The 15,099-nt window shown below is 41.8% G+C and overlaps 1 protein-coding gene across 3 annotated transcripts in view; it reads right to left on the reverse strand.

The window, feature by feature from the left end:
- Positions 1-724: 724 nt before the first annotated feature.
- dlc1 (DLC1 Rho GTPase activating protein) overlaps positions 725-15,099 on the reverse strand; it is a 107,480-nt gene continuing 93,105 nt past the window's right edge. For all 3 annotated transcript variants that reach the window (XM_061772246.1, XM_061772247.1, XM_061772248.1), the window contains 8 exons: positions 13,963-14,122; positions 13,055-13,262; positions 11,603-11,819; positions 11,136-11,250; positions 7,487-7,702; positions 3,717-3,934; positions 3,470-3,643; positions 725-2,397 (listed from right to left, as the gene is read on the reverse strand). In XM_061772246.1, coding sequence (XP_061628230.1) covers positions 2,298-2,397; positions 3,470-3,643; positions 3,717-3,934; positions 7,487-7,702; positions 11,136-11,250; positions 11,603-11,819; positions 13,055-13,262; positions 13,963-14,122 — 1,408 coding nt within the window. In that variant the 3' untranslated portion in view covers positions 725-2,297. The remainder of the gene's footprint in view (positions 2,398-3,469; positions 3,644-3,716; positions 3,935-7,486; positions 7,703-11,135; positions 11,251-11,602; positions 11,820-13,054; positions 13,263-13,962; positions 14,123-15,099) is intronic.

A 15,099-nucleotide genomic window follows, 5' to 3' on the forward strand; every position in this document is an offset into this window, starting at 1 on the left:
ATTGCTATCTCGCAGATTTTCCCTTATTGCGAGGGTTGTGGAACATGTTGGGGGGGGGGGGTAGTTCCTGTTGGCACAAAAATATATATATTTTTTGTTTTAATTAGAACAACTTGGAACTCGTACAGTCACAGAACTTAGTTTTTTCTGTTGGGAGGGTCCACTCGATCTCCAAATGTGGTGGACATTTACAGAAGCTGGTTGATGTCATTTATGCAGATTTTTTGACATCTGTAACTACTTACATTTGTGAAACTTTGCTTTGTAACTGCAATATCGTTGACTCTAAATGACAGAATTCAGGCAAAAGCAGCACGTGCACATCGTTGAATGTTAACAATTTGGTGCCAATTCAAATTAGGAGAGTTCGGTCTTGGTGGAGGTCTGCGGTCCACCAAGTATCATTCCGTGTACCCCTCTTCCAGGCCGCTGGCTTTGGAGCAGCTGTGCTACAAGGGACCCTATTGTCTAGTGCAATATGAAAGTACTGTAACAACATGTTATGTAAGAAACAAGTGAGAACAGCATCTAGAAAAAGGCAGTGGCCGGTACCAGACTCCCCTCAGTTCCTTGCTGGCTCAATCGGGGCTTAACTGGCATAGTTGAATGTGGCGATAACAGTAATCCACTTCTGGATCAGAACAAGCAAACAAATTAGTGAAGAGTTTATGAGGAATTATTTGTGGTGTGGCCTCCCAGTACACCTGATATTACATCAGACCTATGACATATGACCAAAATGTTTATTTTAATACATTTAATAGTGCACTTTGATTAAACTGTACAGAAATAATATTAATAAAAAAGATAAAGGATATTTTTTTCATTTCCATAACAGAGCGTAACATTTACAATACAACAAAACGATACAAAACAAACATATATCTGAGGTATAAATATATTTGTTTTAAATTAACGTTCATTGTCGTGTTATTATTTGGTATAGAGACACGGTTACATTAAAGATATGGACATTGGCTTAAGTGAAGTATGCAGACAGCGGTGTTAAAACAAGTGAACAACTACACAGAGAGAAGCTTCTCTTCCTTTTTTCAAAAAGCACACTAACATGCAATCTGCCCTCATCTTTACAGTAAAACCTGTAAAATCCCCACCTTTATAAAAGGACCTTTTCTTTTCCCATTTCTTTCCTACGATGAACGTGTTGTGTTTTCATGCACTATGACAGTCAACATTCTCAGAAATCACGTTTGTGGGTGTACAAAGCACAACTAAGTTTGTGTTGTGGAAAAGTCTGCAAAGATAAGAGGGTACTTTTTCTCAGATTTGGTCCGTTTTTGTCTATTAGTCTTCAACACTAATCATTCCTTGTAATGGAACGTTCAGGAAGGTGTCATGGTGCTCTCCTGCTGCTTTTGGTGAGCCAGCCACCGCTTCGTATTCTCTCCTCTCCATCCCACATGTCACCTCTATCCGGGCCAGCACATTCACGTCTTTCTTCAGCCATGCACTCATCAATCCGCACAACATCATAAATATTGTATGCGCTTCCTCCCACGCGTTGTAACAGAGAAAGAAACAAACCAAAAAAAAGGGACGGACGTAAGACAAGACAGAAAGTATTAATATTAAGTGAGGATAGCGTAGTTAGCGTATGCACGGTGCAGTGAAAAAGTATTGGCCCCCTTCTCAAATTCTTATTTTTGCATCGTTTCCCCACTTTGTTTAAGATCATCAAACAAATATAACCCGAGTGAATTTAAAATGCTGTTTTTAAATGGAGATTTCATTTATTAAAGAAAAAAAAAACTATTCAAAGTTAGCTGGCCCTGTGTGAAAAAGTAATGGCCCCCGAAACCTAATAACTGGTTGGGCCATCCTCAGCAGCAACAATTGAAATCAAGTGTTTTCTGTAATCTCTATGGCTATATTTTGGCCCACTCTTGCTTGCAGAATTGTATGAATTAAGCAAAAATGGAGGGTTTTCCAGCATGAACGGCATGAAAGTGGGGAAACTATGCAAAAATATAAGAATTTGAGAAGGCTTTTTCGCAGCACTGTACACTTCAGTCTGTTGGTCTTAACTATTGGTTGGACATGCAGTCACCTTTGCTTCTCAGAAGCAATAGCACTCGTTGGATTAAGCCTCACATCCCATCTCATCAATGTTCTTTGGCCCACATATTTGGATGGCAGGACCAGAGGGCATTTTATATAGTAACATCAATAATATGTTTTTTAAAAAAGTCCTTCAAATCCAGGAGCCAAGGTTCTTCCTGTGTTTTGTGTTTATGGAAGGTCTTCCTCACTCTTGGATTGACATCGAGAAGTCAGTCTCATTTGTCCACGGACAACGTGAAGGAGTCACGAATCCGCGTCGCTTCGGCAGCACACAAGTGTCCGTGCAATTTGTTGTACCACTCCGGGAAGCGACCTCTGTGTAAACAGACAACAGAGCGTGTCAACACGTGGCACTCAAGTGTTATTCAACAAGGCCTTGTTCACACCGCAGTTTCTTCTGATCGTTAGCCAAATCCCATCCTGAAGCGGTACTGTCATTTGCAAGTGGTCACAAAAGATTGATCATGTCACACACTATAAATCCGCATGTGTTGGAGTGGTAACGACATAGGGGTTAGGGATTAGGGATGCAAAATACAAGAGCAGTGAAACCTCCAAAGTTGAACAAAACCTGTTCCGTGATGCTGGTAAACTTGTAAAATGTTGTCATTTCAATCATAAAACCTTTATTTACTCTGCAGGCAATTTAAAAAAAGTAATCTTTTATCATTCTGAGCTGTCACACAAGTGCAAAAAGAAGGTAACCTTTGTTAGTAAATCATAAAACAAACATTCAGTTGGTTGATTAATTTATGGTTAAGAATTGTGTCTATTGTTCTTAGTAGTTGTATTTGTTTTCAATCATTTCAGACAAAATGTAGTCCACTACTCGGTTGCAACAACATGAGGTCACGTATGGAAAGTTGAGATACATCCATGCTATGGCAAATCATCCTGGCAGCAATAATCTGCTCAAAACAACACTGCCATGGAAACAGGAGTTTTTATTCCATATCAATTACAAAACTTTATCAAATTTCCATCCTTTCAAGCGAGCCATAAACATACTGATAACACATCGCACATTCTAATTAAAGTCAGCAAAGGGCTGATTAACGGATGTCTCTGAAAGATTTTTCTGAGTGATTATCCTGTGGTATGAGGTGTTGTTAAGAGGGATTTTTCCTCCCTGATCTGCTAGGAAAAGGATCGGGGCTGACAAGAGCAAATGTTAAACATATTTCCATTCACAAATCTTGGGCCGAGCCACGGATGCCGTGATAGCCAATCAAAAAGCTTGCACCGTTGACGCACATAAATGGAGGAGCAACTGGTTTGGTTGAGTGTTTGTATGTGTGTGAATAAAAATGACGAGGCGAGTTTGCCACTGCAATTATTCTATTTCTATTTTTTCTTTCGTCCAAGTGAAATAAAAAAAACCACTGACCTGCAGTCAATTCTGGAAATGTGCGTGAGCCGGGACTTGTTGGCTCCCCAGGGTTCGATAAAGTAGCGTGAGAGGAGAACGTTGACGCGCACACCCACCACGGGTGCCGCACCGTGATCCACTGATGTAGACACCAGCGCACACGCCCCCTTTGGCAAATCTGTTATCCATGTTCTAGTGAAAAACAAACAAAGTTTAGACCACAAGTGTCACAGCTGGGAGGGGGTCAAGATTGAGAGATATGTACCTGAGCACCAGGTGGTCCCTCATGGGATGAGGAGCCATGGTGTTCCGAACGTACTGGTACACCTCAGTCCTCTCGTCCAGGCTTTCCACCACACGGCTCTCGTACAGGTCCTCATCCCAGCGCACCTGCTCCCTCAGCAGCCGGGTCAGCACCTCCTCTGGAGCTGCAGGCACCTCCACGGTCACCTTCCACAGCCTCAGTGGGAAGCCGTCATGTACCTGAAGGAAACAACAGTAAGTGCTCACTATCAAAGTCTGTTTGAAACTCTTTTTGGAATTTTAAGGGATGGCTCGGGGATCATTTTGTCAACAAACAATCATACCAAATACAGGTGCATCTTAATTCATTAGAATATCATGGAAAGGTTTATTTCAGAAGGTCAAGTCAAAAAGAGAATATATCATAGATGAATGAAACATCAACATAAATAGCTCAGATTTTTTTCCTTTGTAATATTCAAATTTCTTGAGATAGAAAGAAAACACAAAATTCACAAATTATATAGACGTCAAAACGGTAAAAAATTTAAGAAAGAAATATTATACTCTGTTTAGGGAATCTGTGTACCATTTCATTTGAATTACCGAACTACATGACGCACTATTAACATTTATTGATATGAATTTGTATGCCAAGTCAGACTTAAAATAAACGCATGAAATGAATAGATTAGAACATGAAATATAGAAATGGTAAGAACCAAAGCGCACTGGACAGAGGCAGACTGGGCGGAACTAATCACCTCCCCAAAACATATTGTTGAATTCTCATTTTTAACACTGTGCCTTTTAGGCAGAGTGTCTATTGGAGTAGAAGGCCACTCACTATTTGAGAATTTCATGATTCAGGAATGTATTCCTAAATCTGCTTGTGGTGAAAAAAATGCTGCGATCACAAAATGAAAAGATAACAGAAACTGTGAAGTGATTTGGTGTTCTGCAAATAAAAATAAACTGAATGAAATGTGAAAAACAGATCAAACTAATCAAGACTCCCACTCTTCTGGGAAGACTTTCTACAAGATGTTGGAGTGCGTCTGTGGGAATTTTTGTCCATTCAACCAGAACAACATTTGTTGATGTTGGACCTGCGAGAGGGCCTGCTGCTTCCCAATCTCGGCTCTGGTCCATCCCAAACATGTTTGATTAGATTCTTCCACCTCGAAATCCACCAACCATGCAAAGGGCCTGATTGCTCCTGCTTGATGAATTCATTGATTAAGAGGCGTGTCTTTAAGAATATACAGCGGGTACGGAAAGTTTTCAGACCAGCCTTAAATTTTTCACTCTTTGCTATACTGCAGGCGGCACGGTGGACGACTGGTTAGAGCCTCTGCGTCACAGTTCTGAGGACCGGGGTTCGGTCCCCGGCACCGCCTGTGTGGAGTTTGCATGTTCTCCCAGTGCCTGCTTGGGTTTTCTCCGGGCACTCCGGTTTCCTCCCACGTCCCAAAAACATGCATGGTAGGTTAATTGAAGACTCTAAATTGCCCGTAGGTGTGAATGTGAGTGTGAATGGTTGTTTGTCTGTATGTGCCCTGCGATTGGCTGGCAACCAGTTCAGGCTGTACCCCGCCTCCTGCCCGATGATAGCTGGGATAGGCTCCAGCACTCCCGTGACCCTTGTGAGGATAAGTGGCTCAGATAATGGATGGATGTTATACTGCAGCCATTTGTTAAAATCATATAATTTAATTGTTTTCCTCATTACACATAGCACCCCATATTGACAGATAAAAAACTGAATTGTTGACATTTTTGCAGATTTCATTAAAAAAGAAAAACTGAAATATCACACAGCCATAGGTATTAAGACCCTTTGCTGTGACACTCATATTTAACTCGGGTGCTGTCCATTTCTTCTGATCATCCTTAAAATGGTTCTACACCTTCATTGGAGTCCAGCTGTGTTTGATTATACTGATTGGACTTGATTAGAAAAGCCACACCCGTCTATATCAGAGCTTACAGCTCACAGTGGATGTCAGAGCAAATGAGAATCATGAGGTCAAAGGAACTGCCCGAAGAGCTCAGAAACAGAATTGTGGCAAGGCACAGATCTGGCCAAGGTTAAAAAAATATTTATGCTGCACTTAAGGTTCCTAAAAGCACAGTGGCCTCCATAATCCTTAAATGGAAGACCTTTGGGACGACCAGAGCTGCCTAGAGCCAGCTGTCCGGCCAAACTGAGCAATCGGGGGTGAAGAGCCTTGGTGAGAGAGGTAAAGAAGAACCCAAAGATCACTGTGGCTGAGCTCCAGAGATGCAGTCGGGAGATGGGAGAAAGTTCTGGAAAGTCAATAATCACTGCAGCTCTCCACCAGTCCGGGCTGTATGGCAGAGTGGCCCGACGGAAGCCTCTCCTCAGTGCAAGACACATGAAAGCCCTGACTTAAACCCAACTGAGCATCTCTGGAAAGACCTGAAAATGGCTGTCCACCAATGTTCACCATCCAACCTGATAGAACAGGAGAGGATCTGCAAGGAGGAATGGCAGAGGATCCCAAAATCCAGGTGTGAAAAACTTCATTCCCAAAAAGACTCATGGCTGTATTAGCTCAAAAGGGTGCTTCTAGTAAATACTGAGCAAAGGATCTGAATACTTATGGCTGTGTGATATTTCAGTTTTTCTTTTTTAATAAATCTGCAAAGATTTCAACAATTCCGTTTTCTGTCAATATGGGGTGCTGTGTGTACATTAATGTGGAAAAAAAATTACTTAAATGATTTTAGCAAATTGCTACAATATAAAAAAAGAGTGAGTAAGGGGGTCTGAAAAACTTTCCATACCCACTGTAGATCCATTCATCCATTTTCCATACCGCTTATCCTCACTAGGGTCGCGGGCGAGCTGGGGGCTTTCCCAGCTGACTCTGGGCGAGAAGGGAGGGTACACCCTGAACTGGTCGCCAGCCCATTGTAGGGCACATGTAGACAAACAACCATTTGCCCTCACATTCACACCTATGGACAATTTAGAGTCTTCAGTTAACCTCCCATGCATGTTTATGGAATGTGGGAGGAAACCGGAGTACCAAGGGAAAACCCACACAGGAGGCGCGGGGAGAACATGCAAACTCCACACAGGCAACTTGATTTGAACCCAGGTCCTCAGAACTGTGAAGCAGATGTGTCGAGCAGTCGAGTTAGTTTTTTGTTGGACGTTTTAATGTCTTATGCATGTGAATGTGGTGTCATCTGTCATACAGATTTATTGATTTATTGAGTGATGCGTTCAGGCACAACAACCTGCTTGTGTTCTGGGCAGCCTCCAGCCAAGTCAGTTGCTTCCTCCTACCATCAGATGATAAAGATGACACTTTGAATCCTGAAGCCTTGTGACTTTGAGATAACCCCTCCACACTAAACATGGGAAATGTTACCCTGGGAGAATAGTGTGTGTGCATGTGTGTGTGTGTGTGTGTGAGACAAGCTGATGTCATAGTGGGACACTTTCCAGTGCTGGAGAGAGGAATGAGAAGCCAAGGGCCACGCTAGTTTCACACGGATGCGTTTCTCAGTACAGGAAACTTGAACTGTAGCTTTTCCACAAGATATTTAGAGAACAAGGACAGAGGGGAAGGCGGGACAGGAAACAGAGAAAGCAGGGAAGACACTTTGACGGACTGTTTACACTCAGGAGACTTGCTGACTGACCGCCAATCCTTTTTTTTAATAGCTCATTCGTCTATAGTTTGCGGAGGTTGGAGCCATTCCCACAAGGCACATACTTATATGAGTATGAGCAAAGCGTTTGACGTGATGAATTACCTTCCGATAGGCCAGCTCAGCTTGCTCGGGGGTAGAGAAACTGTCGTAACCTTTAAACTTGTCCTTGGCTTCCTTGAGGAGAGCGTCAAGACCGTCACGCAGGTAGGAGCGGTATCCTCCTCGTCCGCCGTCGCTACCCAACAGCTCCTCCAAGGGTCGCGGTAGCAAGGCCTGCTCCACATATGAGTTCCTACAGCGTCTCATCTCCTCGGGGATCTGCAGGAGGACAGGAGGGAATTTAAATTCAGTTGCATGTGATCTTCACTGTGGTGCACTTGGTTTCTTAGCTTGACCTCAACTGTGAAGGGCATTTAATGAAATACTACCCTGGGAAATCATTGTATAACAGTATTTGATTGTATATTGTATTGCAGCACAGTTCTCAGGTTCGGGGTTCAAATCTTGGCTCTGACGTTTCTGTGTGTTTGCATAATATCCCCATGCTGGTGTGGGTTTTCTGGGGGTACTCCATCTTCCTCCCGCATTCCAAAAATATGAATGTTAGGTTCATTAAAGACTAAAGTGTCTATAGGCGTGAATATGAGTATGAATGGTCTGGGGTGTACCCCGCTCTCACCCAAAATCTGCTGAGTTGGGCTCCAGATCACTTGTGACCCTAATGAGGACAAGAGCTATAGAAAATGGATGGCTGTATATTGTATTGTATATTGTATTTGGCATTTCCTCAACTTACTAACTTTTCTACATTCAGAATACTTATAGACACAATGATGACAGTGTGTGCAGTGTGTGCAGTACAACTATAACATTAATCACATGGTTCGTCTGCCATTGTGTTAGGAAAGTCACATATTTTTATTAACATACATGTTTAGTATAGACTACATACATATCACCTATATTCTATATGGAAAGTCCATTAATAAAAATATGTGCACAGTGAATTTCTGTAACGTGTGGGATACAATTTAACATTACCAACTATTGTTCCTCGCCCTATAAATAGCAACAAAACGTTTCAATCTACATAGATCTATCTAGGTTAAATGTGAATCAATGGGAGTCAGATAATGTACCGTAATTTCTCGTGTATAATGCGCAGCAATGAATAACACGCACCCCCAAAGTTGACCTCAAAATTCTGGAAAACCCTTCTCCCTATGTATAATGCATTTTTACAATGCATGAATTTGCTTCTACCCCTATGATCAAAACATGAAGTATTATTTGTATTTTGTTAGTTTTTTCAAATAATTATTCTGAAGTTAAGCACTTTATTTGAACACGTAATACTTTTTATTTACTTGCTCTTGTTTTGAAATTCACAGCCCTACTTTTATTTAGTAAACGAGAAAACAGACCGTTGTGCTCATATGTTTGATTACCCAGGCAGAATTTGTAAGATGGATACAATTCTTTAAAGAAAACATGAAGGGCCAGGTGAAACACATTTAATTTTATTTTAATGGGATTCAAATTAAACTGTCAAGCATTTCAGAAAAGCATTATCATCAAACAAAACATAACCATAAATATATTAATGATGGTTGTTGTTCAGTCATCAGTCGTATTTAAAAAAACAATATTTCACAAATTCTGCCATGGTATGTAAACTTATGAGCACAACTGCACATATTATGCGGTGGCGGTGGCATATTGGAATTAAAGTGTACAGCCTTTTCATAACCTCTGGATGGCGGCATACATTTACAAAATGGCATACATTTACAAAATGGGAAAGTTATTTTTTATTTTACTATACCTATACCCATGTATAATGCGCACCATTGACTTTTGACATTTTTTTGGGGGGGGGGGGGGGGGAAATGCGCATTATACACGAGAAATTACAGTAGGTCACCAAAATAATAGACTCACCTCGCAGTATGATTCAGTCCACCACGACAATAATAAACATATTGTTTAATTAATACCTCAATAACAGTGTCAATCAAACTGACCATTAGTATTTGTAAAGGCAGAATTTCTGATAAACTTTAGCATTAGATTGCGTAAGTGTACCTAATATTGTCCAGTGAGTGCATTGTATAATTATATTCTGATCCGCTGGCTATGTTTGCTGCGTTAACAGTATATATGTATATTGTAAATAACTGGATGATGTCCAGTGGGATACATTGTGGGTTTCTATGACTTTTCATGTCCACTTCAGACATTTCTGATACAGCTCTTGAACTGGTTGTCATTAGATGTGTGCAGGTGTACCTAATGCTTTATGCATCTATATTTTAAATTCTACTTCCACTGAAACACAGCAGAGATGTTTTGTTTTCATTCCTGAGAACGTGACTTAAACCAGAGCTCATGCACACTCACTGATTTACGAGTGTAGCGCAACACTCATCACTGAGGTAACAGTCAGTACAATTATGGCCTGCAAGATGAAGGATGTGTTACGAGATTACATAACCAAAAGTTGCACACGTGATCGTTATCTGCAAATCTCGCCAAAAGGCAATACATTTTTAAGACCTTTACTAATAGGGCTCGATACTTTTAGGGCCAATTTTACAAGCAGTAAATTGATGGTTTTCGCACGCTCAAGGTCTGGTAGATTACAAATTACAGTTACAGATGAGAAGCCAGGCCTCGCCAGAAAACAGCACTTTACTTATGTCGTAGGAAACGGAATCAAGCATGGAGGAGGATAACGATACTGAAAAACAGAGTAACTTGAAAACATGCCATGTCCTCTTTATGTTTCATCTTATCACTTTATCGTCCCTTCACAGTCTGACATTTTTCAGGGTTAACTGACTGTATTTAAAAAAAACTAAAAGAAGCATTATTCATTCCATAACAAAGGGTTTGCAGAATTGAAAACAAATTATTGTCAATTACAGACTCCTTTTATGAGCCTTGACTGGCAAACAGAAATTCAATTAAAGACCAATTATTTGCGAGGTAACTCTGTTAGTGACTGTGGGATACGACCATGACAGGAAGCTCTCCCACAATCTGATTAAGCGCTCACCCCTAATGACCCACAGCATGTCGCCCCTTTAGCGTGTGCTGTTGCGTGTCAGTGGGCAGCGACTGCGCCATGGTTTGGGACTGAAATTGGATTAGTAATCGTGTAGCAGGCTGATTATTTCCCGTTGATCCGCTACAGCTCTCTCCTTGTGGACACTCAACATTGGCGGAGATATTTCTGCTTATTGCTGGACTGCACTGAGGTGGGAATATTTATCTTGCGTTACCATAGCAGTGTTGAAGTCAAAGACAGCATGGACTGGATCAAATGGTTATGTAACCAAATGTTTGTTGATGGGACAGACACCAGAATAGCAGCTACTTGCTAACAATATTTCATCTTTAGCAAGAGGCATCATGCTTTCAGCAGATACATCCGAGGCAACATTTCAGACTTGAACCCGTGTACAGTGTTCCCACACATATTCACGATTCACCAGTTTGCTGATAATTAATTTTTTTAACCTATCATCCGTTATTCCATTTTGGTACCAAGGAACTAACTACTTTGACATGAGTTAAGGAGCTTTATTTAGACAAACGTAGTGCTTTGTTGGCCTCTTGAGACATTTATAGGCAATTATAAATTCTTCAGCAGGGACTGTGTCAGTTACTTATAAATCGAACAGTGTACTTTTTGAGGGGATCTATTCTCAAACACTAAAATTAGGCTAGGTTGTTGACTAACACTGACCCGGAAGAGTTTTCTGCACTCCTGAATCATGTGCGCCAGGCCGTGGGTCGCCGCCAGGTTCTCGTTCAGGTCTCTCTGGTCCGGCTTTCCCAGAGTCTGCTTCCTGTTCATCACCCTGCGAGGAAGATGAATGGGACAACAGAGAGAAGGAAGAGGTGGACACTATGAGATTAGAAAACAGAATTCATCAAAGAGACAGAGGCCTGTGGAAAAAAAAGCTGCATACACCTCCTGAACAAACTGTTTCTTAATGAGATCAAGACATTTATGTAACTTCTCCAGCAGATATGTCTCTCTCAAGCTGCGCTCTTTCCTTTTCTTGCCCCTCCATCTACTGTACATTATCGTGTTCTTTTGTTTCTTTAGTATGACCTGTTTGTGCAAGGTATGGCAAACATCTTCTGTAAGCTGCCAGTAACTGTCCATACCAACCATTGATTTAAATAAAATAAGTGATGGACACACACCTTGGTGAGGAGCTCTCCTTGCGCCTCAGCGTGTTGAGATGGAATACAGACGGTGCCAGGCAGACGGCCAGGTTTGTGGGCGTCATCTGGTTCTCCCCCACGCTGGCTGTCACATCACTCAGCAGGCACAGCAGTGTCCGCAGCGCCTCGCGATGCTCATCGGGCAGTAGCAGCACAGCTGCACGGGCGGCATGGAGGCGAAGCTCTTTGGGCATGTCTGCAGAGAAAGATGTCACCAATAACATCTGTCAACTTTCGTTATCTACTTCATGCACCTGGGAACACTGGGGAGGACGGAACATGTTTAAGTGGGATATGAGTGAATAAGTGGATTATGTAAAAGTGTGTGTGTATGAATGGCTTCATGTTCTCTTCCACCTTATGCAAACATTTCCTCACGCTGCCATCATGATCATAACGTAACAAGACTTCAGAGAGTGAAAGGGCCATGAACCAATTCTGTAAAAGTGCACGTCATCCCATAGGTATTTCCTGTTCTCGGCTTGTTTGTTTGCCTTTTAAATGTTGAAATTCTTGCCCTCCAGCGCTGAGGGAAAAAAAGAAAAAAGAAAAGAGAAACTGTACTTTTGGGGGTGGGAGTAACCCAGCTGTAAGGACTTAGGGTTTGGAAACGGAGGGTTCACAGTTCGAGTCCCGCTGAACATGAAAAAAATGGCTGCTATTCTGCTTCCGGACTACTGTTGAGGTGCCCTTGAGAAAGCCCCACCTCAAGAGTGGTGGAGCACTGTTTGCGCACCCCTTTCACTTTGACCCTCCACATCCTTCCCTCAGGTAGGCGCTATCGAACAATGCAAACCAAAACGAGCAGACATTCCAACAGCTTATTCCCTCCTGCCATTAACTTCTTAAACAGTTGACTTACAATTCCATTGTAACGTGCTGCTAATTTTGCACACCTCTTTGAGACACTGCTACATTATTCGTGCACTCACTGTAGTACTCTTGTCACTCTGAACTATTTGCTTATGTGTTGTTGACCAAGAATGGCCACTCATGTGCTTGAGAAGTATCTGCACCATTTGCACAATTGTCATTGTATCAGCATTACCACATTACCGGTAACCTTTCATTGCTCAACAACTCTTGGTAGTGTGTTTTTATGTCTCAAATGAATTTTTCTACACGTTGGCTGTCTGTTGTCGTACCAAATTGGCTCCAACCACCGGAGACAAATTCCTTGTGTGTTTTTGACATACTCTGCAAATAAAGATGATTCTGATTCTGATCTTTTGTTGCATGCCTGCATGTGTGTGATCTACTGTAGTTCCCTGTGTAGTATCCAGCACAAACATACAGCAGAGTTTGAGTTGAAGTTCTCTTTAAGGGATCATAATGAGAATAATAAAATAAAACTTAAATAACTAAAATAACTCCCTTCCCACCCTTTTCCCCAACACACACCTCTGATTGGACAAATGTGTGTATTCTTACACTGATAGATCTGAAGAAAGGTCTCGGACAGTTTGCTGGTGAGCAGCGGTTCGGGCAAATCTCGGAAGTACTGCTTGAGCATGTCAGCAACGTCATAGGCAGACTGGCCCTCATAGCTGACCCCACCCCCGTCGGCCCCGCTGGCCTCATTCATCTGACGCAGAGCCTGGATACGTGACTTCACTCCCGACTTTCTGAAAAGACCCACCTGGACAGAGAGGGATACAGGAATAGTTATGTCATGCATCCTATGGAATGTACGGCCTAGGTTTTGAAGCCTAAACCCTATATTACTCGTTGTAGTGCATATCAACAATACTCTGGGCAACAAAGAAAACAAACAAAAAATGTCTTTTCTGGTGCTGTTCGTCTGTTGGCTAATACAAATTCCTATAAATCCCACAAATCTCAAGCGTACTGCCAACAAGTTTTGTTAAATCTATTTAATAAAAGCGTCCATGAAACTGTGTTAGCTTGGAAGGAATTCATTAGTGAACTGTAAGAGTTGGTGCAAAATGTCCAGTACAAGCTTAAAACAATTACTCACAAGGTGTCTCATCAAAGGCACATGATCACCTCATCCTCTATTTTTGAACGTACACACAGTCCTAATCTTTCTTATTGTTTTTGAGTTAAACAGAAAGCGAGTGGTGATGTAACATCTATGAGCTGACTTTCCCTGGGCCCCTCTGCCTCAATAAGTGTGTGACAGAATGGAAAAACACAGGACACGTTTGGAAACACACTTGATGTCGCTTTGTAAAGAAACATTTTTTATCCCAAAAGTCAGTGTATTATGTAACTCTTCTTCAAGAAGAAATTGTTTTAAAACAAAAAAAAAGATTGGTTGAGCTACCAGACTACATTATTGAAAGAATCTGCGGTGTGTTAAGTTTGTGACACATTACCTGGTCTAAGCACTGGTTTCGCAAGTAGCGCATAGCTTGCTGGATGCCTTGAGGGAGGGGCTGACCAGTGCGCTGGACAATGACTTGCAGCGGAACACCGAACACATTCCTGCCTTTGTAGTCGCGCACCTTAATCCGCTTCATAAATTTGGGAACAGCCCTGCAACAAGAAGACACACAAATAACAGCTGATCAATATTTACTCTTTTGACAGGCAAATGAGTGCTCATATGTTGACCAGTCGAGTGTAAGGTGGAACCTCTGAAGTTTGAATCCCATGAGGTTGTAAACTTGGGAATTCAACCAAAATGCGCCCCTCCAGTCCACACAATGGCCATGAGACATGTCAATCCACTACAGGCGTGTTATGCGTTCTCTTTGTCTTTATGTAATTTATTTTTCTAATCTCCTTCAACAAGGGGTGTTAAGAGAAGAACGTGAGGGGACGAATAAAATGCAGAGGAAGTTACATGGAGACTGACTCATAGTATTCTCGTAAGACTCCAGTTAGCATCCTTGCCGTTACTCATCAGTTAGTGACAAGTACAGATGTTTAAAATTCAATCCAATCATTCAATTTCTATTCACAAAACATTTAAATGATCTTCAAATAGAATGAGACATTATAATCAATCAGCTCTTCAATCGATTTAGTGATATCGATCCATTTGTGTTTTTCACTGTTGACATTTTAAAGAAAACCTCTGCACCACCATGTGAACACACTTGACCACACCTCCGGCTTCCAAAGAGTGTGTGAGAGTATTTTATGGGCAAGAATGGAGGCAAGACAAGTGGCTGCAGAATCCCGTCTCCGGGTTTACGAGAGCGGATGATAAACAAGGCGAGGAAGACTGGGGGAGGTAGCTTTTGGGGTCGTGATGGGGTGTACTGTACTGTGACAAAAGGGGATGATTCCACCGCTTCACACTATTTGTACCATTTGTCTCTGTGTGTTTGTTCCCTTTGTTGTGTGTCCCTGTACTTGGGTTTAGCACTAGCACTGGAAAGTATCATCAGAGTGCCCCGACAGATTTATGAATGTGCACCTTTTTAAGAACGTTGTCAGTGTTTGAGATAGCAATGCTATATGTGAATTGGAACAAGCTCTTCTTTGTCAGAGTTGACGCCTTGAAG

This window comes from Phyllopteryx taeniolatus, chromosome 4 (assembly GCF_024500385.1).
Source record: "Phyllopteryx taeniolatus isolate TA_2022b chromosome 4, UOR_Ptae_1.2, whole genome shotgun sequence".
NCBI classification, from domain to species: Eukaryota; Metazoa; Chordata; class Actinopteri; order Syngnathiformes; family Syngnathidae; genus Phyllopteryx; species Phyllopteryx taeniolatus.